The sequence below is a fragment of the Brachionichthys hirsutus genome, chromosome 3, assembly GCF_040956055.1.
Source record: "Brachionichthys hirsutus isolate HB-005 chromosome 3, CSIRO-AGI_Bhir_v1, whole genome shotgun sequence".
Lineage (NCBI taxonomy): Eukaryota > Metazoa > Chordata > Actinopteri > Lophiiformes > Brachionichthyidae > Brachionichthys > Brachionichthys hirsutus.
In genome coordinates this window covers 15215344-15241995 of record NC_090899.1, presented here as the reverse complement: position 1 = coordinate 15241995, position 26652 = coordinate 15215344, and the positions used below count along the sequence as shown (strand labels likewise).

General features: G+C 46.5%; 1 protein-coding gene across 1 annotated transcript in view; it reads right to left on the bottom strand.

Moving 5' to 3' along the window:
* Positions 1–26652, bottom strand: part of ldlrad4b (low density lipoprotein receptor class A domain containing 4b) — a 42596-nt gene that overhangs the window by 7720 nt on the left and 8224 nt on the right. Inside the window, exons 2-3 of the mRNA XM_068760066.1 lie at positions 2443–2597; positions 872–922 (exon numbers count right to left, since the gene is read on the bottom strand). Of these exons, the coding sequence (XP_068616167.1) occupies positions 872–922; positions 2443–2597 (206 nt within the window). The remainder of the gene's footprint in view (positions 1–871; positions 923–2442; positions 2598–26652) is intronic.

The following is a 26652-nucleotide window of genomic DNA, read 5'->3' as shown; positions in this document are numbered from 1 at the left end:
GATTGGGTCGCTGCTGTTTGCGGATGACGTGATCCTGTTGGCTTCATCAGGCCACGCCCTCCAGCTCTCACTGGATGGGTTCGCGGCCGGGATGAGAATCAGCACCTCTCAATCCAAGGTCATGGTTCTCAGCCGGAAAACACATTTATAGCTGATCAATGACTCTCATATTTACTGCTTCCGTGACACATCGAACATCTCAACAGTTGTTTACGTCTAGATAATAAGAGCTCTCTCTCTTTCTCTCTCTCTCTCTCTCTCTCTCCAGCTGGCCGCCCACTATGAGGCTTGGGTTCTGTTCAAGGTTTCTGCCTGCTAATGGGAGGTTTTTACTTTCAACGCTAAAGTTCGTGCTCTCAGGGGTCAAGTTGGGTTCCGTCTTTCCCTGCTACACCTGTAAAGTGCCTTGAGATAACTTCCTGTTATGATCTAAAAATGAATTGAATCGCTGAAACAGTAACTTTCTTCTTCGTACTCGAGTGTAAGTAACTTGTATTCCTCCAGTCGCTCTTACTCCGCCCTTTTCCCTCCTCTGCTCCGCCCCTTTCCTCTATCTCCTTCCCATTACATTGTAATAGACGGTGGTCGCCCACCCAAAAACAGCAACGCTGTGGTTGTCGGTCCTCATTCCAGTGCAGGAGAGGTTTTCACTGAGGACACGGGCAAATTAAATTCCACACCTGGACATTTCTTCAAGGTTGGCAACGTGGTAGAAGACAATTCATACTTTCAGACATGGTTTGTGCAAACATCTGTGGTTAGTCTGCAAATATATCAATCCACCTAAATCAGTTTTCCTAACAGCTTGTGGTTTCCATATTTAAAGCCGTAACCCTTTGTTTAATAGGGGTCGGTTCTGTGGTGGGCTTACCTCCGAGGCACCTTGTCGAGAGCTGCTGTCCAAGGGCCACAGACACCCATCCTACACAGACACAATAAAAACACGGAACAAGGATAACATTTTTAAAGCTCTTTTTCAAGATTGTTATTCTGCATCTCTACTTTTTCAATGTTGACAAACCGACCATTTAATCTTACAGAAATTGTACGGTAATGTGTATTTGGTGATCCTCTGAAGTTGTGTTAGATTTACTGCTATTGATGAAGCTTTAAAGGTCCCACATTATACCCTTTTTACACAAGTTAACGCAGTTCTTAGGTACTTGTATGAAATATCTGTGACAGTCTTTTGTCAAAATAGCAAGCAGACGCTGCGCACACATCTTGTGCATGTTTTTATCAACGAGGATTTCTGCCAGACGTGTTTTTCTATCTGATTACTGAACTACGCAAACTACGAAGGATTGACTGGATGGTTTATTTTGCTGTTTTTGGGTTGATAAGGACCCAAAATCACCAGAATAGTGTAGCAACTATGGGACCTTTAAAAATAGACCTCCATCACAGATTTGTTTTGGCTTGGATTGTTTTTGATGCAGGACAATACAAACTTTCCCACTTAAAAAAAAGGATGAAGAGGGGAAAAACAGCCAACCAAAATGAAAAACTTCATGAGGATACAAAAGAGGAAACAACAATGCTGAGAAATGCCCGATGGCCTCAAACTCCAGTTCTGGAACAAATGCAGACAATAGAAGCTACATCAAAGACACACAAGAATCAAATATCTGCTGTTTGCCTTCATCTACATTTGGCTTAAGAATTTTTCTGAGATGACACAAAAGCAACATGAAAAGGAGGAATATTGAATCTTGAAGTATGTATTCATCATGGTTGTCTTTTAGGAGCAAAGGCCATCAGAGAATTTTTCAAATACTGTAGCGCTTTATGAGATACAGGGCGCTTTGTTGGCTTGTTACGTTCAGATTTTGAATTTAATGTCTTTTTTTGCAATCTGTTTTTTTTATGTACTGCACTGATGGAGAGAGGTGAGATTAAAACACTGAATGAGAGGTTAGTTGAATTTAAATATCTTTCATGGGACAACCAAGAGTAGAAATGCTTTTCTTCTTTTCAAACAATGGCCTAGAAATTGTCCATCAATAATTGAGCATCATGGATCATATTATGTGCCTGATCACACGTCGCTAAATGCAACGTGTCCAAGAGTGTGGAAATGTCAGAATGGGGGGGCAGAGCCGTGGCTGTCTAGACAGCTCTGTGGTGAATTAAACATCAAGGCCTGACAGGAACCAATTCAGCAGGTCCACGTAACAGACTGGAGCAAAGCTGTTAGCTCGGTGAAACTGGGATCGTCTCCGGCTGGGATGAAAGGACTCATTTAGCACAGCGCAGACATGCGTTGTCACAATGGGCACGCGGGGGCATTCAGCGAGAACAGATGAACAGACACAGCTTTTCAAACACCATTTCTTTAGATCAAAACGTTATTGGCAAAGTCGCTGGAAGCATGGCGCCGCCAGACCAAACAAACACAGCCCAACACAAAGTGTTACTGCTCACCCACTCAGCGTTACCGACCTGCTGCAGGGCGTGCTCGTGTCTGCGGGCCTGGCTCTGCCTCGTCATGAAGGACCAGGTGGAGAGCTTGTAGTGGTTGAGCAAGCAGATGATCACCACCACCATCACCGTCATCACCACGATGATGACGACGATCTGAACAAACTCCAGTTCAGCTGCACAAACACAGAAAAGAGAGCGGGAGATTAGCATCACGCATTTACAAGAGGTGTGTGTGTGGAAGAAAAGGAAACGTTTAAAGTCAACACGACACCAAACAACGCTACGACAGCCACTTGTGAAGATAGCCGGTCCAGAGATGGATGAGTGTTTGGAAGGGGAGGCGTGAACGGCGACGGAGAGCGCGGGCCGCTGCAATCCACCGACCCGACGTGACGTGTTAGGAACACCTCCGCGTTGGCTCGGATCACTTCATTTCAGGTAAGTTATATCAATTAATCTAATATCATAATCAATGAAATAAGTAATTTCTGAGAATGCGTGACTGGCCTTGACAACACCGTATCCACTGGGTTGATGCAGATAAGCACATTCATCACAAACCCATCCACGAACAAATCGGGCGCTGCTGTCTCGTGTAATTCCTGAAGTCTTTCAAAGTGTTAATTTACCAAGTCCGAGTATGAAACGTCAGACGTGTCAATCTGGTAACGATCTTCACGCCCAATTAAGGCCGTTTTCTCCTTGTAGCGAGTAAAAGCCGTCTTATCTAGTGACTCAGAATACTTCTCCATGCACTGATTTATATTTAACAACGATTGTTACAAGCTGGCTGCTATTGTGCTGCTGTCATTACATTTCATATACCAGCCAAGAAGAACTACTGCTATAATTGAATTTAACCAGCAGGGGGAGGCAGAGGTCAAAGTCCATGTCGTCTGACACAGTAAGTAAACTGTATTTTGGATTCAGGGAAGCCTTCTAATCACAGCAGTGTCTGTGTGCAGATGGTACACAACTCCGGTCCTCAACAACCTCCAGCCAGACACACACAGTAACACACTCCAGCCAGACACACAATAATACACTCCAGCCGGACACACAATAATACACTCCAGCCAGACACACAATAATACACTCCAGCCAGACACACAATAATACACTCCAGCCGGACACACAATAATACACTCCAGCCAGACACACAATAATACACTCCAGCCGGACACACACAATAATACACTCCAGCCGGACACACACAATAATACACTCCAGCCAGACACACAATAATACACTCCAGCCGGACACACAATAATACACTCCAGCCAGACACACAATAATACACTCCAGCCAGACACACACAATAATACACTCCAGCCAGACACACACAATAATACACTCCAGCCAGACACACAATAATACACTCCAGCCGGACACACACAATAATACACTCCAGCCGGACACACAATAATACACTCCAGCCAGACACACAATAATACACTCCAGCCGGACACACAATAATACACTCCAGCCAGACACACAATAATACACTCCAGCCAGACACACAATAATACACTCCAGCCAGACACACAATAATACACTCCAGCCGGACACACAATAATACACTCCAGCCAGACACACAATAATACACTCCAGCCGGACACACACAATAATACACTCCAGCCAGACACACACAATAATACACTCCAGCCAGACACACAATAATACACTCCAGCCAGACACACAATAATACACTCCAGCCAGACACACAATAATACACTCCAGCCAGACACACAATAATACACTCCAGCCGGACACACACAATAATACACTCCAGCCAGACACACAATAATACACTCCAGCCAGACACACAATAATACACTCCAGCCAGACACACAATAATACACTCCAGCCAGACACACAATAATACACTCCAGCCGGACACACAATAATACACTCCAGCCAGACACACAATAATACACTCCAGCCAGACACACAATAATACACTCCAGCCAGACACACAATAATACACTCCAGCCGGACACACACAATAATACACTCCAGCCAGACACACAATAATACACTCCAGCCAGACACACAATAATACACTCCAGCCGGACACACACAGTAATACTCTCCAGCCAGACACACAATAATACACTCCAGCCGGACACACACAGTAATACACTCCAGCCAGACACACAATAATACACTCCAGCCAGACACACAATAATACACTCCAGCCGGACACACACAGTAATACTCTCCAGCCAGACACACAATAATACACTCCAGCCGGACACACAATAATACACTCCAGCCAGACACACAATAATACACTCCAGCCAGACACACAATAATACACTCCAGCCGGACACACAATAATACACTCCAGCCAGACACACAATAATACACTCCAGCCAGACACACAATAATACACTCCAGCCGGACACACACAATAATACACTCCAGCCGGACACACAATAATACACTCCAGCCAGACACACACAATAATACACTCCAGCCAGACACACAATAATACACTCCAGCCGGACACACAATAATACACTCCAGCCAGACACACAATAATACACTCCAGCCAGACACACAATAATACACTCCAGCCAGACACACAATAATACACTCCAGCCGGACACACAATAATACACTCCAGCCAGACACACAATAATACACTCCAGCCAGACACACAATAATACACTCCAGCCGGACACACACAATAATACACTCCAGCCAGACACACACAATAATACACTCCAGCCGGACACACAATAATACACTCCAGCCAGACACACAATAATACACTCCAGCCAGACACACAATAATACACTCCAGCCAGACACACAATAATACACTCCAGCCAGACACACACAGTAATACACTCCAGCCGGACACACAATAATACACTCCAGCCAGACACACAATAATACACTCCAGCCAGACACACAATAATACACTCCAGCCGGACACACACAATAATACACTCCAGCCAGACACACAATAATACACTCCAGCCGGACACACACAATAATACACTCCAGCCAGACACACAATAATACACTCCAGCCAGACACACAATAATACACTCCAGCCAGACACACAATAATACACTCCAGCCAGACACACAATAATACACTCCAGCCAGACACACAATAATACACTCCAGCCAGACACACACAGTAATACACTCCAGCCGGACACACAATAATACACTCCAGCCAGACACACAATAATACACTCCAGCCAGACACACAATAATACACTCCAGCCAGACACACAATAATACACTCCAGCCAGACACACAATAATACACTCCAGCCAGACACACACAATAATACACTCCAGCCAGACACACACAATAATACACTCCAGCCAGACACACAATAATACACTCCAGCCGGACACACAATAATACACTCCAGCCAGACACACAATAATACACTCCAGCCAGACACACAATAATACACTCCAGCCAGACACACAATAATACACTCCAGCCGGACACACAATAATACACTCCAGCCAGACACACAATAATACACTCCAGCCAGACACACAATAATACACTCCAGCCGGACACACACAATAATACACTCCAGCCAGACACACACAATAATACACTCCAGCCGGACACACAATAATACACTCCAGCCAGACACACAATAATACACTCCAGCCAGACACACAATAATACACTCCAGCCAGACACACAATAATACACTCCAGCCAGACACACAATAATACACTCCAGCCGGACACACACAATAATACACTCCAGCCAGACACACAATAATACACTCCAGCCAGACACACAATAATACACTCCAGCCAGACACACAATAATACACTCCAGCCAGACACACAATAATACACTCCAGCCAGACACACAATAATACACTCCAGCCAGACACACACAGTAATACACTCCAGCCGGACACACAATAATACACTCCAGCCAGACACACAATAATACACTCCAGCCAGACACACAATAATACACTCCAGCCAGACACACAATAATACACTCCAGCCAGACACACAATAATACACTCCAGCCAGACACACACAATAATACACTCCAGCCAGACACACACAATAATACACTCCAGCCAGACACACACAGTAATACACTCCAGCCGGACACACAGTAATACACTCCAGCCGGACACACACAGTAATACACTCCGGACACACACAATAATACACTCCAGCCAGACACACACAATAACACACTCCAGCCAGACACACAATAATACACTCCAGCCAGACACACACAGTAATACACTCCAGCCGGACACACACAGTAATACACTCCGGACACACACAATAATACACTCCAGCCAGACACACACAATAACACACTCCAGCCGGACACACAATAACACACTCCAGCCGGACACACAATAATACACTCCAGCCGGACACACACAGTAACACACTCCAGCCGGACACACACAGTAACACACTCCAGCCGGACACACACAGTAACACACTCCAGCCAGACACACACAGTAACACACACAGTAACACACGTTAGTTCAATGATCACTGACTGTCATGTCTGCCTCTGGTCTCCGTTCATCCCTTCATGATTCCATCCATTTTTATTGCTGTCCCATTCTTTCACCTGAAACCCTTCCTCTATCCCTCCATCTCCCAATCCCTCCATCCTCCGCCCTTTATCGCTCCCACAAGTCTCTGCTTGTTCCCTCTGAACTCTTCCGGCCTTTGCCGATCTCTCTTCCAGCATTCCTCCTTCACCCACCACCATTCTTCTTTGTTTCCTCTGCAGTCTGAAACTCTTTGTTCCGAGCTCAAGTCTTGACCTCGTCTGGTCTTGGCACACAGTCTGACCTCTGACTCACCCACTTACTCACTTTCCATGTGTGTTTATACAATCTGTGTCCAGACTCAGTGTACGCTCAGCTTTTTGAGCTGAACGCCTGAAACCTGACAGACATCCTCCACAAATATCTGCGCAATTATTAGAGTGCATTACCCACAATCCCCATTGGTATCTTATGAAACAACGTAGGTACAATCACGTAACAACAACAAAACAGTACAGGGTCAATATTCTGCCTGACAGTAGACTAAACGCTTGGAACAAAACAGAGCTGTCCGGTTGAGTGAAAATCCAACCACACCATCGCCATCGACGTGGCCAAGGCGGATAAGAAAGTTAAGCAAAGTAGCCCAGTATGGCTTTACTACAAAGATAAATGATGCCCAGGACAAAACAAAGTTGCAGCACAGCACGGCAACACAAGCAGTCCAACACGCCACATCAAATTGTTGCACAGGATTGAAGCAATACAGCTGAAAAAAGCTCTCGACGACAAAGCTTCTCTGAAGCGTAATTGAAGGCGAGTTCTCAAAATCTTTTTTTTTTTTTAATCAGTGTATATATATCTGTGTCCCCATAGGACCTGTCTGTATTTGAGTGGGACGTAAACCCACCCAAACCTGCCTCTGTTCCACCACAGCCTCCGCAGGGGATGGGTGGAGTAAGACTAAGTGGAAGAAGGCCAAGAAGCACAAACCACATGCAAGGAAAAAAGCTAACTTTCATACACCGCCAAAGAGCGGCGCCATGTTTTAGTGCAAAACAACAATTACGGACAAGTTGAACAACTGCTGCATCAATTCATGTATTAGTATAATGAAACAACAGGTACAAACAGCCCACTTAAATTACCAGACATTAACCGGCACACCACAATATGAGTCACTTAATGAGGACCAAAATGACCCTCTGGCAATGTCATGAACCACCTGAGAGGAATGAAGTTCACTTTTCTGGAAAATAAACTCCGAGCAGGTCGTGAGGGAGATGAGTTGCGTTCAGAACCTCATGCATCGGGTCTCTCATGCTGGAGAAGCTTGAGCAGCAGGAGAGGCCTTCTTGTGAGCCTTTGTCCGAAGCTGAGGGAAAGTTTCCCTTCACAGGCAGAGGCCATTGCTGTTGAGCTGTTCCCACGGGATTGACCGTCTGCTTGGGGTGCTGGTTTCAGTTGCATCAAAGGAGGGATTTATTTTTATTGGTATTGTTTCATGTCGATGATTTATGTACGAAGGACTTTCAACGGAAACAAGACCACAAGGGCTTTTTAGAAATGCTCCTCTTGGACAGGGTGTTTGACTGTACTTGTACTGCAATACATGCTACTGTTTGACTGTACTCGTACTGCAATACATGCTACTGTAAATATATTAATCTTCATCCTTGTCTGTCGGTAGTCCACCAAAAGGATATTTGTGGATATTAATTTAGCCTAAACCGTTAGTGGAATGTTACAAAACATTCAGCCTATAAATCATTAATAATCATTAAGCACTCGATTGGTGGATGAAAGAAAGTCACTGATGTCTAAACAATGTGTGTTTATATTTCATTTAACACACCTTGCGTAGATCTTTCAAGCAGGCATCACATAATTTCAGGGTAGCAGTAATGCTTTACAGATAATAATCAGCCTACGACTATTACGACACTGATCCACTTGTCAAAGCAACCGCAGCCCGGCGTCTGCCCCCTTATTCCTCCAAAAGGCTGGCTGAACTTTATTTAGACCGCTCGAAACCAACCAACAAACTACACCTGGGTCAGTCAAGTACAAACTAGGTAGTTCAATTGCATTATCTTCCTTTTGTGATATATTTTTGGTATGGGCAGCATGGTGGTGTAGTTGTTAGCGCTGTCGCCTCACAGGATCGGGTTCGAATCCTATCGGTGTGGAGTTTGTATGTTCTCTCCATGTCCGTGTGGGGTTCTCTCTGGGTTCTCTTTCCACCCGCCTCCTCAAACATGCCATTTGGGTGAATTGAGTAATCAACATTTTTCGTAGTGTACGAGTGTGTCTGTCTGTGTGGCCCCGCGATGCGCTGGCGACACATTCGGTGTGTACCCCGCCTCTCGCCGTTCCCATAGCAAGCTGGGATAGGCTCCAGCAACTCCCGCGAAGCGGAAAAGCGGAAGAAAATGGACGGATATTTTCATATGAAAAAAAAAGGAAAGCGGGTACTAAATACTAATACTAAATACTATTTACTGATTTCGTCCCTTGGAGGGCAATTTGGTTTACAGCAGTTACACTTTCTAACTGTAGCCCGCTGCTGGTCGCCACGTGCGCACGCGCCCAGGCAACGTGGGTGAAGTGTCTTGCCTAAGGACACGGCGACAGTGTACACATGTGCCTGAGCCGGGAATCGGACCACCAACCTCTCGATCATAGGACGACCCTCTCAACCACTGCGCCACCACCACACGAAGTGTCACCAGATAGTGGTATTTGTCTACAAAAGCACAATCTATGATAAATCTCATTATATCGCGTAGAATAAAAGACTATTCTCCAACAGGGGAAGATAAAAAACAACAACGCATTTCTCATAAACCTTACAAACATCCTTTTGTGGCAGCTTGTATTTCACATAATCTACCATTTGCAATGATATTAAAACCTTGTCTTCATTTGTTAATTGACTTAAAGGGTAAGCACGTGTTTTTCATGGTTTGATTTTGCAGAAAAATCATGGAAGTGAAAAGCTTACACATGTTGTGGTTAAGCAAACCACAAAACAACACGACACGCAGCATCAATTTCCTTCCCTTGATACGGTGCGATCGGACTCGTGCTCACAGCCCCTTCGTGACAGTGATGATGGGAAGGACAAGAAGCAGCTGGTTGTTCACAAACACACCCATTAAGTGTGATTATATCTTCAGCCGGGGCGTGCAGGGTACTGCAGCTGAAGGTGGCGCTGTCCTTCACCACTGCACGAGGCAGACATGCTTCCAGTCACTGCCATCACTTTCATGTGAACAGCAGCCGCTATTCGTGCCACCTTCAAGAATGCCTGCTTATAAGACTAAAATAAAACCGGTTCAACTGGGAAACTCAAACAAAGACGGGTAAAAACCTGAATGTCATCATTTGCATTTTTGACTTTGTTCTTAGTGGCTGTTTGATAATTGCTCATTAACAGAACACTTAGAGCAGAGTGAAAACATACTTGAAGGTGCACTTCATATTCCACGGAGCAAGTAAAAGTGGCTTTGGGTAGCTTGTGATACTTTTTCTTGATATCTAAATGTTAGTGCCTTCATTTAAACATTATTCCTCATTAATGACTTCTAAAATGTTTCTATAAAATAATCAAACCTTTTTTTTGGGGGGGGGGCATTGTAACTTTTATTTTAAATAAACAGTAGCAGAGAGATTATAAAAAACTCTTGAATAAGTACTTGGATCATCCATGACAACCTCAACCATGTACAATAATAGTGTTAACCTGTTCCGATTGGGTAAAACACACTCAGATTTATACGATTCCAATTCCATGTTCGATTCCGCGTCACTATTCTGGTTTTTATCGATTCTCTTATCGATCCTCATTTGGAAAGAAGGAGAACAAACAAACATCAACTTTGTTTTATATCTTAATTCAGAATATTAATTTACATTACCTTACAAACCCAACAGTGCTATTTTCTGAACATAATAAAATACATATTCTTTTGTAGAAATTAACCAAATACAACAAAGTATTCTGGGGCAATTACAGAAGAATGTCTAGAAATTAAAATTCCCTCTTTTTTTAAAATAATATATGAGCTGAGCTCTCAAAAGTAAAACTACATCAGCAAGTGACTGATACAATCAACTCAGGTCCACTGGAAGTACAACCATCAACCCTGAAGAATAACAAAAAGCGTATCCGCCTTTGTGCGACTGCAGCCTCGGTGGACGGCTAGCGGGAGATCGGAGTGAGCACTGCCCGTGTCTGAGCGTGTCTGTCTCTCGTTGATGCCATTTAAATGAAACGCACGAGAAAGGATTGATTTAGCGTCAACGCTTAGTAACAGCAGGCTTCCCAACCAGACAAACAGCAGCAGCATGCTAGGCAGTGTTAGTGACCTGCAGCAGAGGACGTGCTAAAGTAGCTGCAGCCGCTGCTGCTGGGGTGAGAATGTTCTGAGCTGATCCAAAACGCGGCATTCGGTTATCGCATGCTGTGTGAGCCGATGTTTTTGCATATTGCTAGTCGTTTCTCCCATCGATGTTTAATCCCCCTTGCGAGTAGCGCTGCGGTCTTCCGTCTTTGTGAAATAAAGGCAAACTTCGGAGCCTTTGTGTAGCTGAGGCACCATGTCAGGCGAGCGAAGCGGCGACGCACGCCGCTCCCCGGTGCCTTACACAACCTGCGTAGCGACGTCATTCGCACCCGCAGGAATCAATAAGGGAATTGTTTACCGTTTTTGCAAACGATTACAATGAATTGAGACGAGAAGAACAACAACAAGAACCGGTTTTCGATTCAAGCATGAAAATATGTTAAACATGATAATACATGGTCTGTCTGTTTCACGTCTGCGTGTGACAATTAACAACGATAATATGTCTGTCTGACGTGCGACAACTTATTCGATTCATCTCACACAGGAAGGGGATCACCTAGACCAGGGATGCCCATTCGTCGGTCGCAAAGGTAGGATGAGTAGATCGGATGGCGTTAAAAAGGTAGACGTCAGCCTATCGTCCGTCCGAACTATGAACTTTGACACTCGCTTGACGCACAGGGCAGCGAGTCTTACATCTGACCTTTCCACGGGTCACTGCACATGCGCACACAACGGCGGTAAGTACAGCAAATATCTAGCAAGCTAGCAAATTGCCCACCAATGTATTTGTTTTAAACTCGAGAAAGGGCATAAAAATGAGTGGGGGAGCTGGACCAAGAAAGAAGCCTTCAACTGACCACTTCCATACGGAGAGGGAGGGTGACTGTTTTTCACCATGTCATTTTCATAATGCCTCTGCCTCATCTGCCAGAAATACGGATCGGCATTTTCAGACTGCTCAAAAAACCCACGACTCCAACTTCCCTCCGAAAAGTGAGCCGAGTTGGAGGAACTAAAATCCGAGTTGCCCTTCAGCAGCTAACTTCCCAAGCGAGTTAATGCTGGGTGGAACGCACTTCTGTGGCTAATGAGGGTGCCTAGACTCGGCCTTGAATGATAATCAGGCTAACGGCTAACTATAGACACAGCTGGGGCCTCGATCACTGCTATTGCTTATTGAACTTAATGCTTGAGCTCTGATGACCTTACATGCTTCTGTGAGCTCAGCAGGTTTAGTTTGACGAAACCCCCAGAACGTCATCGATGCTGTCAGCAGAGGGAGCATGGAACAGTTTGCCAACTGCTTGCCAATTCAGAGCAGGAGATTTCCCCCACCAGCAAAGGAACTGCCTTTTCTTTCAAACTTGTGAGACAGAGCTTCAAGCTGTTTAAAATGCTATCTCGTAGACCGCGAGCTGAAAACAGCCGTTCCTGGACCCGCCGCCACGGTCAGTAAAAATTAGGACGCCTGGGTACAAACGGTTTCTCAGGAAAGACCGAGATCAGTTTGTCACCATGAAAGATAAAAGCTCGGTCAAACACGGAGGAAGCAAGTGAGAATATCTTTTGTTTACCTCAACAATATGAGCTCAAACAACCCTCAGGTACAGGGTACCGGGTACCGGGTGCAGGGTACCGGGTGCAGGGTACCGGGTGCAGGGTACCGGGTACAGGGTGCAGGGTACCGGGTACAGGGTGCAGGGTACCGGGTACAGGGTACCGGGTGCAGGGTACCGGGTGCAGGGTACCGGGTGCAGGGTACCGGGTGCAGGGTACAGGGTGCAGGGTACCGGGTGCAGGGTACCGGGTGCAGGGTACCGGGTGCAGGGTACCGGGTGCAGGGTACCGGGTGCAGGGCACCGGGTGCAGGGCACCGGGTGCAGGGCACCGGGTGCAGGGCACCGGGTGCAGGGCACCGGGTGCAGGGCACCGGGTGCAGGGCACCGGGTGCAGGGCACCGGGTGCAGGGTACCGGGTGCAGGGTACCGGGTGCAGGGTACCGGGTGCAGGGTACCGGGTGCAGGGTACCGGGTGCAGGGTACCGGGTGCAGGGCACCGGGTGCAGGGTACCGGGTGCAGGGCACCGGGTGCAGGGTACCGGGTGCAGGGTACCGGGTGCAGGGCACCGGGTACAGGGCACCGGGTGCAGGGTACAGGGTACCGGGTGCCGGGTGCAGGGTACCGGGTACAGGGCACCGGGTGCAGGGTGCAGGGTACCGGGTGCAGGGTACCGGGTGCAGGGTGCAGGGTACCGGGTACAGTCTTGTGTCCTTCTGCAGTCGAACAAAGGAACTACGTTGTCCTTGGATGCAGAGGCCTCCAGCACTGGGGAAACCCTCGAATGCGAGCAAACTGAATGGAAACGATCCCATCTCCAACATAACCAAAACGCTTAGGCCCATAAAAACATGGGCTCAAGTTCACTGAATTCTGCTGGGTGGGTTCTCAGGAGTTACCCACGTCTGCCCCTCCGAAAGAGGCATGATAAAAACGCTACGCATCTCAACCACACTTTGAAATGAGAAACTGCACGGCAGAGACAGGAAGACGGGAAACACGGACGCTTCCTCTGCTTGTCCTTCTGCTGCTGCCCAGCGAGAGGCCTGCTGAGTTCACAGCCTGCTGCCCACCACACACACACACACACACACACACACACCTCCTTCAACCCAGCCGTCTGCTGCCACTGCCGTTGCTATGGTAACTCTTGGGCACGGTGCTGTGATCAGCAAGGCCCCGAGCTGCTGGGGCGCCATGGCAGCGACCTGGCTGGCACACACACACACACACAGGGACAGAGACAAGGAGAGAGAGGAAGTTAGTGCACACGCACACACCAACATAAAAGACAGGAACAGTTAGCGTGAAGGAGAGAGAGAGAGAGTCCCGTAATGAAGGAACAGAAACAGTGAAGGGGGATGGAGGGAGAGAAATGAGGTGCACGTGCACACACACCCTCTCATGGGACATGCACCCTGTCTAGACGGCTGGCATCAGTCTCCCCCTAACACTGCGTGTGTGTGTGTGTGTGTGAGAGAGAGAGAGTGACACAGAGAGACAGAGAGAGAGAACGTAGCAGCCTAGCTCCATCATTCCCTCGGCCAGAACAGTCAGTCAGCCTCTCCATGGAAATCAATGAACGTATGATGCTTAACCCTGTGGAAAGAGGGTGTGTGTGTGTGTGTGTGTGTGAGAGTGTGTGCGTGTGTGTGTGTGTGTGTGTGTGTGAGAGTGTGTGTGTGAGACACAGCACATGAGACGGGTATTTCTGGGATACAGTGAGGTGGACGAGAAAGAAGAGCCGGCTGAGGGAGGAACGGGGCGAGAGAGAGAGAGAGAGAGAGAGGTGCTAGACATGCTATGGGGACTCGGGGCAACAAGAGAACAAACAATTACAGCTCTGTCTCATTTCTCCACTCTCCCTCCTCTCTCTCTCTCTCCCTCCCTCCCTCTATCCCTTCTTTCTCTCAGCAGAGGATTCACGCAGCCTCAGCGCCGATACCCAACAGGAGCAGCATTCACCATGACTCGTAGAAGAGGAAACATTCACACACGCTTACGTGCACGTTTTATATCTATTACTGAACTTGGGGGGGGGGGGGGGGGGTTAGGGTTAGGTATGCTAACAAGCCCCCAGCCCATCCTTGTTCTGTCAGGTTGCATTATTTCTACAGTTCAACCCACGTTAGGGGTGATAAACCCAGAGGCGTGTACTCCTCTACTGCTCTGTGCCATGGCTCAGTCGTCTGGTGCACCCTGGATGAGACGCCAGCTCATCGCAGGACACACTAGTATAATAAATACATGTCTTTAGAAGTGTATTACCCTTATAGGAGATTATCATAACAATATTATTTGTTTCTCATACAAATATGAGAAAGTGTAACTGCTGTAAATCAATAAAAAGTATTTAGTATTTTTAAAATAATTCAAAAGTATGCATAAGAAATTCAAAGAATCCATCGCTGAAGAGTTTTCAAAAATCAATCAGGAAAATGATCAGGTCAGTTTTGAGCAGAACATTTGTTGATAATGGAATGTGACAGAATTGAGCACCATTATTTGCTGCACTACGTCACTACTGAAGATGAATATATTTATTAGACAGAATGTTAGAGTACAGTCAAACATCCTGTCTAAGAGGAGCATTGCGGTCTTGTTTCCGTTGGAAGTCCTTCGTACGTTACTTCATTGCCGTCTCCACCGTTTGTCCCAGAGCTGGACTGTTGTTCAGGTCAACCATGAGGACGAGCCCTGATGCCGAGTCAGCAATAAACCCACAGGTTGTCTCCTGGAAAGGACGAATCTAACCGGACCATCTCCAGCTCGATGAATATAACATGAGGAGTGAAAGGAAAACCTCAACGCTCTGTGATTACATATCATGAATATTATCAATATTCCAAAGCTGAAATATTCATGAACAGCAGTAGGGCAGAGCGGCGAGCAGTGTTAAATCAGTCACACTCAAACACAGCCAGTCTCTCAGGTGTGTGTGTGTGTGTGTGTGTGTGTACATTACCAGGGCCAGATAGACAGGATAGTGTCTAGGTGCCCCCACCCCCAGGAAGCCAGACTGAATACACAGTGATTGAACCGCACTGCAGGTCAGGCTAACGTCAGGGTTTAGCTGACTGTGTGAATGTGAGGGGGTCAGCTGGGGTCAAACTGTGAGTGGCTGTCTAAGACATTTTGGGGTGGGGGTCATTTTGTGTGATTAGAGCTACTGTAGTAGATGCCTTTAAAACTTTAATAAGGTTAGACCAGACCTGTCTTTGTCTGTGTGTGAATCTTTTATCTCGGGCCAGTGTCTGGTGAAAACAGACATAACTGTGCATTTGAGAGCAACTCTAACGCTCGTGTAGACGCGTGATGATGGTTAGCGCAGCTATTAAGCTAAAGGACAATAGCTATTTCTTTCTCCTGTTGCCTAGAATGCTGGTAGTAAATGACTGAAAAGGAGAGTACAATAAGGGGAGAGAAAAGGGAAAGGCAACCGATGGCAAAGACTAGCCATGGTGAACGGTACTGCAGGGGCCGGGGTGCATGGTAGTGGAGGGAGGGGGCACCAGACAGTGTTTTAATGGTCAGAAGGGGGGACGAGGGAATGCTGGGCTCCGGTAGCCTCCTCGCTAATGGTAATCATCAACATCATCGTCCTCTTCAAAAGAGGAGACGGGTACTGCAGCGGGTTGTTGTGACAGAAGGACACAAGACAACAGGACACAAGACAGACCAGCAGATGGACAGAGCTGACAGAATGCTGTCCTCATGCATCTATAACTCGGGTTGCGTCGATTGCAATATTCTGGCCGATTTTTAGAAAGTCCTGACTTGCCGATAATGATTTTGGCCGCTAACGGTTTTTTAATTACCTGACAGCACACGCCTTCAATGTTCCAATCTTATTTTACTGAAAACAAACAAAACTTGTGCAACAGGTTACCCTGCAGACCTGCTTTGAGCCTCCAACCAAAAATAAAGGGCACAGCCATATTGTGCTTTAACAAACACACGGTTTGAGGTCGTTAATAAAATAACTATCTACAGGATAAACTAACAAAACAACCTGAACAACCAAAAAGGTGTCCTGAGTTTTAGCTTTTCTTTCTTGTAGTGCAAAAAGACAAAAAGACCAACTGCAGCAGCTACAGATTATTTCAATGTAAAAATAACTTGCAAAACAGCTGGCAGGACAAAAAACTCCTAAAAGTCAAACATTCTACAAAACATCGTTCAGCATATTTAACATTTTCAGAAGTCAACGGCTAACAGGCATTAGCACGGCACAGGTCATTTCTGCTTTTTAACCAGCCAGGTGACGTCTACATGTCCAGCCAAGCTGATGATGATGATGAATATATTTATTAGATAGAATGTTAGAGTACAAGTACAGTCACACAGTAGCATGTATTACAGTACAAGTACAGTCAAACATCCTGTCTAAGAGGAGCATTTCAAAAAAGCCCTTGCGGTCTTGTTTCCGTTGAAAGTCCTTAGTAGGACTTTCAAACAGGCGCTCGCTTTCAATACAGCAGGGGCGGAGCCAATGGCTCCGCCCCTGCTGTCAGTGGCTGTCAGTGATTTAATGGCAGAGCAGGAGATGACAGTGGCTGAATTTCAGACCTGTGCGGATGCAGAACGTTCGGTGGATAGGATCGGTCTCGTATGTAGAAATCGGCCGACATGCAAACAGTAATGGCTTCCATGTTAGACAAAGAGGTGACCATCTAAAAATAATTGTGTTTGTCACAGCCTAAGAAATCTTATTGCTCTGTGCCCTTCAGCTGCACATCAATGGTGTTCATTCTTTATCATGAACACACAGCATGGGTTCCGTCTGGGCTCCACACAGGCCATCCCAGCTAAAACACACTCAGTTGTAATAAAAAGCATTAAAGAAGACTGCACATGAAAAGACACACACACTTTCTCACCTTGCTGACTCCTGTCAGACTTACACAACGCAATACAATCCACATGTATACATGTACCAACATTACACTGCAGTTTTCACCTGTGTGCAGGTCACCATTGCATGTTCTCTCCTTCTAAAAAGGCAGAAAAGGTCAAATCATGTCCTGGTCTGGCTGAACAGAACATGGGAGAGAAGATGCAGAAGGACCGGACCAATGGAGGGAAAGAGTTAAAGAATGAAGAGAATACTGCTGGGGTTGAAAAAACAGAGAGATTGTTCTCGTTTGTCCAAAGATAACAGTGTAAAATGGAAGAAAGGACGCAGCGGATGATACAAATGTGAACGCAGTAAAGGCAGGCAGACAAACAACAAAGGGAAGCATCTTGTGTCTCATCTCGGAAGAACAAAACAACACAGTGGTGGAAAAAGAACAGCAGAAGAAAAGAGAGCGGCAAGGAGGGAGGCGAGCGTGGGCTTCTGCCTGCCTGGATAACAGTCAGAGCACTACTGTACCCCCCAGACGTAGGCTGCCTGCTACACTCTGTGAGCTCTGCCTGCTGTGATCAGTAGGTGAGTCGGGTACCCCACAACCCCCTGCTGTGGGCGGAGAATGGGAAGCTGTAGCACAGGGGCCGGGAACCTATGGCTCGCGAGCCATATATGGCTCTTTTGATGATTGCATATGGCTCGCGCACAGATTTAAAAATATATATATATATATTTATTTTTTTACCGTACTCGCCTCACCCGTGCTGACCGCAGCTGGTTTCCGCACCCAGGTTGTGTGTCGTGTTTTTTGTTGTAAGTAACTTGTTCACTTGTGTCTGGATCTTATGTTCCGTTTTCTTTGCGGCACCAGCCAGTCGCCGTCTGTTAGTAGAGCTTGTGTTGCACGGGCATTTTGCACGGCTGGCATTTTATTGTGAAAAATCAAAGAGCGGAAGCACGCTGTCACGGTTCCAACCTGAGCCTGGGCTGCCACTTTAAAAGTAGGCCGTCATCCCGCCATTAGGGGTGGGTGTGGCCAGCTGTGTGCGCGGTGGCAAGAGTGGACTTTGTTTGGCTCCACCTTAATTCCAGATTACTACTATTTTAATGTATTTTTACCTGGGACCTTCTTTTGGAATAAATGTGTGAAAAAGACGGGGCCCTGCGTTTGCTTCAAGAGGGCAACACTTGCTTTTTGGTTTTCTCTCGGCTGTGTATTATCGTTGGGCTCCAGCCGCCCCTCGTGTGTGCAACTCCAGGTGTAAATGATAAATTCAACCATCGCACCGTCTCTGTTCTCTGCTTTCTGGGGTCCGCTCACGTTAGTCCGTAACATTCAGAGGCTTATTATACTAGTTTTATTACCTGCTTACCGCTTATACTGACATTTAGTTGAATTCACGTTTAAAATATATTATATGGCTCTCACTGAAATAAATTTCCAAATATTTTGCTTTCATGGCTCTCTTAGTCAGAGAGGTTCCTGACCCCTGCTCTAGCAGTTTCACCCACCTCCTGGTCCAAGTGTGTCTCTTACAGAATTCAGTCTTGAACACAGAATATTTGTAGATCCCATCATGACCTCTTTTTTGGAAATCTCATTCCATAACCAGTCTCTTATGCGTTGCTCTGGTTATGGAATAAGACTCCCAAAAACGAGGTCATGATGGGGTCCACAGTGCCTCTTATGTGCTGCTCTGACGTCTCCACCTTTGTGGTTTCAGGTTGGAGCGAGCTGCAGGGATTTGCTCAGACTCAGACATGAGAGCAGCGGCGAGGCCCGACACTGATTCCCACAGATAAGGTGGCATTACAGTTGTTCCCAGAGGTGCTGGAACGTTTGAGGCCAAGCCTGAGCATTCCCGTCAGGGTCCGTCACTCTAACGTGGGGAAACCATCGACCGTATTTCTGCACTCAGTGCAGGACAGCCGGTTCAAACCATCAAACGAGCATCGCAATAGAAGAACAACTCCCTTAATCAACGAATTGGTTCAACTTTAAAGTGTTCTGCACTTATAAAAGGCCTCACATTCACCCATTCACACACGCATTCACCCTCCAGTGGGCGACTGCTGCCATGCTGCCAGACCCGCTGGGAGCGGTTTGGGGTTCAGCGTCTTGCCCAAGGACACTTCAACATGCGGACAGTCAGAGCTGGGATTGGAACCACCGATTAGAGGACGACCCACTCTATCAACTGCAAATGTTGCAATCAATCAATAGGATATTAAATGGGAATTGATTAATCGTTTCAGTGGAGTTTGAACCGTTTAAACAGCGACAGACAGTGAAGGACGGTATGTAGACAGGCAGGTCCAGGACTTCTAGCCACATGACAGGGTTCACAGTCTGCAACATTTACGGTCACCCAAAGCAGGAACTTGGGGAAAAGCATTTTCCTTTTTTATATAATTTACAAAAACAAAAAAATCATATAAACAGAGATGTGCAAATAACAAAAAGTTAATAACTAACCATTCAGAGACATCTTGTCTTCTTCTCTGACCAAATTGCCCAGGAGCCTCCACTTGCTTTTTGTCGGTCTCCGGTTCAAACATGTATGGTTGAATCTCTTTAGCCATGTTGCTACACAGATACCATGCTACTACCGTGGTAGCGTGCAGCCGCGCGCGTCCCCGGTTTCATTTTCAGAGGCATTTCTGGTTGAGACGTGAAAAGAGGGACGCTGTCCTGCGGCATCCGTTTGCTATTTTGACCCAACACTGTCGCAGATATTTATTATAAGTGTTTGGAAACTGCATTGCCTTGTGGAAAAAGAATAAAATATGAGAACTTTAAAATTCACCAGTGCACTAGAAGATCTACTGATAATGGACAAATTAGCCGGAACAGTTACAGCCGCATTTCCCTCTACTCACAAAGAAAGACATTGTGAGGTAAACTAAAAAACACACAACTGAAACGCACAATGAGGAAACAGGGAGCTCCTCGTCCTAAAAAAAAACTAAACTAAACAAACACCAACATCAGACAAATGGCCTCTTCCTCTGGTGTGTAATTACAGCCCGTCTGTTTGTAATAACTCACTTTAATCTGCTCGTCTTTTTCATCTCTACCTACAAATTATGACTAGTTTGGAAAAAGATAGCTACTCAACAGCAACATATGCTTGCGTGGCGTTTAATTCTGCTATGACTCACTGCCGGACCATCTACGTCTATTTCTGTCACGTTTCTCTCTCATTATGCCCATTTCTTCTGCACTTTTGTCACACTCCCATTACACCGTTTCAATCTGCATTTATCGATGAATTTGAGTGATTGTTAATCCATTTATCCTTTTTCCTCCCGTCTTTATTGTCCCCATCCTCTTCTGTCGCTTTTGGCCTCCTCTGCCTCCCTGCAGGAGATGGAGAGGAGGTGGGATAAATCACCCCCCCCCCCCCCTCTGACTCTTGGGTGGAGAGGTGTAAGCATGTCTTCCACATGTGCCAGGCCAATGGAGCTAAACAACCACACTGAAGTCACTCGCTCGGCTTCACCGGATGACGAGCGCCTCCTCCTTCCTTCCCTCGCCCCTTCGGGTTGAGATGCTCAACACCCATGAAGCAATGCCTGACGGGCATGATTACGCAGGAGAGAGAGAGAGACAGACGGAAAAACCGAGGAAGGAAGAGGGAGAGAAACAAAAAAAGAGGAAAACTGTGAGAGGGAGAAAGGGATGAAGAAAAGTGAGAAGGACGCTATGTCAGTGGGAGGTGTGTGTGTGCAGACAAGGAGGGAAAACATTTGAGATGAAGGAATGTACGGGGGGGGGGGGGGGGGTCCTATCATAAAACGTTTTTCCTCCCTCACTGGAACACTTGGCCGTGACCGCAGACTGAACTTCAGTGCGGTGCCGAGAAACAGCTGCTGAAGAAGAAGAACCGAGCAGACAAGCAAGGTGCAGGATGGGAAGGAAAGGCTGACGGATGGATGGAGATACAGACAGACAGACAGACAGACAGACAGACAGACGGACGCAGGGCAGCAGGGGTCGGGGCTTCTTCTCCCATTACGTGTTCAAGTGTTTGAGCGAGTGCACTTCCTCAGAAAGACACACCAACACCACGAGCGTAGAGACCCAGAGAGGAAAGATAATCATGGATTCCCCTTCAGTGGAATATTTTTGTGTGGGTAGGTGGAAAATATTTCTGGTACTTTTGGAAAAACAACCATTTACTGTTGGACTCTTTTCATACTTTCTATAAAAAGGGAAACTACATTGCTGGCGGCTGATGAGAGATTGAGCCCATCTGGAGACCACTCTAGAAGATTTTCTGAGACACATCTTGTCCCGTTTTTAATGCCTCATCTTTCCCATATCATCCTTCCTACCCACACCGCCCTCTCCCCCTCTCTGGGGGGGCGTTCAGCTCACGGCAAATACTGTGGAATGAAAAGAAGCTCCTGCCCCGACAAGGTAAAAATATTTTAGGTAGCACAACTACAGAAAGCAACTAGCAATAGCAACAACTTAGCCTAGGCGCTTTTCAGTAATCTTTGCAGCACTCCGTGTGCCAACGGCAGTGTCTCTCACTTTCAGAGGGGCGGAGCCAGATCAAGATCACAGTGAGTTTCCACGCCGGGGAAAGGACTTTAAGGGAGTTTGTACTACGGATGTCCCGATTCGATCATGTGCTTGCAGACTTGATCGGAATTGGACGTTACCTTCCGAAATGAGACAATAAGAGGGACAGTGAAGGTTAGACATTTTGGAGACAAGGTCAGAGAGACCAGACTTCAATGGTTTGGACATGTCCAGAGGAGAGACAGGGACTATATCGGTAGAAGGATGCTGAGGATGGAACTGCCAGGGAACAGGACTAGAGGATGACCCAGGAGAAGAGACATGGACGTAGTGAGGGAGGACATGAGAGTGGCTGGTGTTGGAGGGACAATGCAAAGGACAGGGTGAAGTGGAGAAGGTTGGGTTACTGTGGCGCCCCCTCAGGGGACAAGCAGAAAGTACAGTAGTAGTAGCGGATCTACAGAGGTGTATAGAGGTCTGATGGTACAATCAATGGGTTCGCTCATTGCGTCAGAAGTTTGATTTATTACTTGAATGTTCGAGCTACGCCTCAGAGGAGCTCTGTTTAAGAGTTAAATGTTGAAATAAGATGATAGAATAAAAAAATAAGGGACATCCTGGATCCGATTCTTCACTCTTTATTTTTTTTATGTATTATAGAAGGATCGGATCAGGACTCGGACTCGGGGGCAAAAAAAACCTGATGGGGACATCCCTAGTCATTACCCTGTATGCCACATCTTTAAGCGTCCATTCAACACTTCAGAGCTGCAGTCTGACTGCCGACCAAAAACAGCTAAGCGGGCACGTCTGTCTATTTAGAGCCAACATGCACACGCAGACCCACACCCACGCACACACGCACACACACACACGCACACACACACACACCTATTAACTGAGGGAAAAGTAATTTGGCCCTTGAAACAGGACTCCTGAACAGTCCTGCCTGCCAACTGGAGTTACTGGTTTCTCCGTATAAAACGTGACGGTTATCATACCATGAACATCGATTAAAATGGAGGGAGACTCTCCCATGCCCTTCTCTGTAACTCCTGGGCTGCCAAACGAACACTGAGACAGATGACACTGAAGACAAATCACTAACTGTTGCTGATCATGGAGAATCCAATAAGGACGGATATAACATGTTGCTAAAGGAGGAAACATGTCCAACTCCTTGACTTCTTGGACATCACCCCTGTGGGCTGTTGCCTATTTTCATGTTGTGACTATGCTGAACCCATTTCAATCATTTTTGGCATTTTTAAAGAATTGCTAATATGATGGGACGTTCAGGTTAAACATACATTCCTCGTCCCCTGCAGTGTCTGTCAGGTCCACGAGCTCCAACTCAAGCTGCCTCCTGCTTTGACACCGAGGATGCAAAGCTTCCTTCCATTATCCAATATGTTCTTGTTACACAACAGCTTTATCTTTCATTGTTTTATTATTTTTTGATTTATGAGGAACCAGTCAGACCTGCCTCAGAGATTGTATTGTCGTAAATGATCAGTGTTCTGTGTGACTGGATGCTTCTTAGTGTTTTACAGAAAGAATATAATTGCAAATTAACAGACTGTTATAGTTCAGGATCTGTGAATATAGATAAAAGCACCTTTCACATGATGGCACGAATGTGTCTGGTGAGTGGCAGGGCGACCGTTTCTGGGTTAATCTGGCCGACAGATGGGGCCGGCTGCGGGTAAGCAGGGGCTGTGTATTGAGATAATTCTGGGACGGCACTGGGCTGAGCCAAGCAGGATGCTGTGACAATGACCTATATTAATAATTCACACAAAGGATCTCAATGCTGTGCGGCGCAGGAACCCTAATCGTCATTAGCAACACTAGCCAGGAGCGCCGTTAGCTTCCAGCAGAATGCCAGGAGTGGACATGAGAGGACGATAGAAATGCAGCCCCCCCGCCCCCTCCTTCTATTTTCAATGCATTTCAACTGAAGCTGAAGAATACCTCTTGATCCCTTAATATCTAAAATGAAAGGACTGCGTGGTCGCTATGCAGACTTCAAAACCTAGTCACATAAATGGCCACTTCAAGTCCAAGTCAAATATTTGAGTTAGCCTTCACCTTCCTCTTACTCTAAATTAATCTATTATTTCCGCGACAGATAGTCATGAGTCAGAGATCAATAAGAGCAACCTGTAAAATGTCCCGCGTCACCTCTGAATTGAAATGCTTTGATATTCGTAGTGAGATGTGGTCGGTCAAACAGAATAAATCCATCAATGCACATTTTATATTCCATTCCAGTAGTCTGGTGAACATGTTATGTCTTTGGAGGTCGGCACAAAGTAACTCACCAAGTATTGATCACATCACATCGTGTGTGCTGGACTGCATGAAAACCACGGAGCCATTTCACCACGAGCAAAAACAAAGACCGACTGAGTCAGAGACGATGACACAGGTTAGTTAGCAAGACAATGCTGAAACTGTCAGACGCATCTGGGAGTTTTCATTGAATCGGCACGAAGGCGAGGGGGGAGGGGGGGAGGAGTCAGACAGTCTCCACTCCCTCTGACCCCCTGTTTGTGTGTGTGTGCGTCTCCTTTCTCCTGAGCTAGACAATGGAGTAGGCCCGGTGCCTGATTGGGGTCAGCTGGTGGCTGGCCGGGGTTGGGGGGGGGGGGGGGGGGTAGGTACCAGACGCCACTGTCTGACTTGTGTGTCTGGATAGGAAGGGAGAGGAGCCAAAAATCAGACAGCCGTCTGACTCACTGCTGAGGAGCAAGGAGCAGTGAGAGAGGAGAGGAGAGGAGAGGAGAGGAGAGGAGGGGAATGATCTGAGCAACCAGAGGCTCCGTTCTGACTCCCACACACATCCTTTACTACTTGACTCCAGGCTGGGAGGTTAAACTGGGTTAAAATATAGAAATAAAATAATGAAATACCCCACAGACATCAGTCAGAGACAGAACGCTCACTCAGAGATCTACAGCCGTGTGAGGATTGTTTTAGAGCATCTCCCATCCGGTTGCATCAAGCGTAGAAAGCTCCACGTAACCCTGCTGCATCGAGCACAGACCTCCGCCAAGCAGCTCATTCCCCTCCCAAGTAGGTTTACACCGTCCACACGGGGACTTCATTCTAGATCTGATCCAGATTAAATCTGTTGGTGAGATAGAGGTCCCCTCCCTCAAATTCCAGAATAACTTCGCTCAATAATCAGCCGAGATATTGAGGAACACATTTTGAAGCTCCACTGACTGCAATGTTTTCGAAAAACTTCAAAGTGATCCATAATCCAGGATCTCTTCTGGATCACCAAAATTGAATCATCTGTTCCTGATAACATTCCTAACCTTTCCTGAATATTTCATCAAGGTTCGTCTGTAAATCTTTGAGTTATCTTGGTAACAGACAGACAGGCAGACAAACAAACCAACAAACATTACTAAAGCAGACGTAACGACACGGATCAGGGGTCAGTTAGAACACGAAGGATATTGTTTACCTCGTCTATTGCTCTCTTGCTTAGCCTCTGGTGTAATCCTTACAATTTCCTGGCGTAAGGTCCGACGTAAAGCAAGGCCTTGTCAGGACTAGCTAGTACAGTCTGTGGCTTTCCAGTCCCAACCGTGAAGTTGAAATGGTTCAGGATACGAGGGCGATGCGTTCAGCGCTCAGGCCAAAAGGACTCCAGAAATAATGCTGAATCGAGAGGAAACACCGCATTACAGTTAAAGAGACAGTCACGATCTCTAAAGTATCGCAGTATTAATACTTTAAAGCGCTGGTAAAAACGAATGCATCAATTCCCGATCGACTTGGTGGAGGGGCGTGGCTAACTTATCTTCAATTGTATCCAAGGTTGAAAAGTCTGGTACCGCTGCTGCAATGCCACAATGAAAAGAGACGGACGAACGTCCCGGTGACAAAAAGCAAAAAGAGTTTGTCGATTTGGGAATCCCGTCTGATGCGTTCATAACTCGGCCTTCTGCACCAATTCAGGTGATTTCATCACAGCTTCAAAATTAAATCATGTGTGTCGCAACTCACCGGAAACGAGCAAATCTTCCCAAAGTCATGCAGCGTTCAGTTCTTTCGTTGCTCAACATGAAGTGTTGAGAAAGGAGAACTGGAACTTCGTTTTTCCTCTGCTTGTGCAAGAGACCACTCGAATGTCACAGTCACCCAAAATATTTCCTCTGTGCTTGACTGTGGCTGTTATTATTGTAGAAGGATTTTTAGATGCCACCTCGGTACAACAGTCTCTGCTGAAGTGATGATACGTGGCCCAGTAAATCACCCACGCACCAGTGCCCCCCCCCCTTTGGAAACCTTACCACACATATGCCTCTTCAACGAGCCACTTGAAGAGGCATGTCATTATTCTACTGTCTGGGTGTTCCTGCACACGTCAACAGGCGGATTACCCACAATCTGACA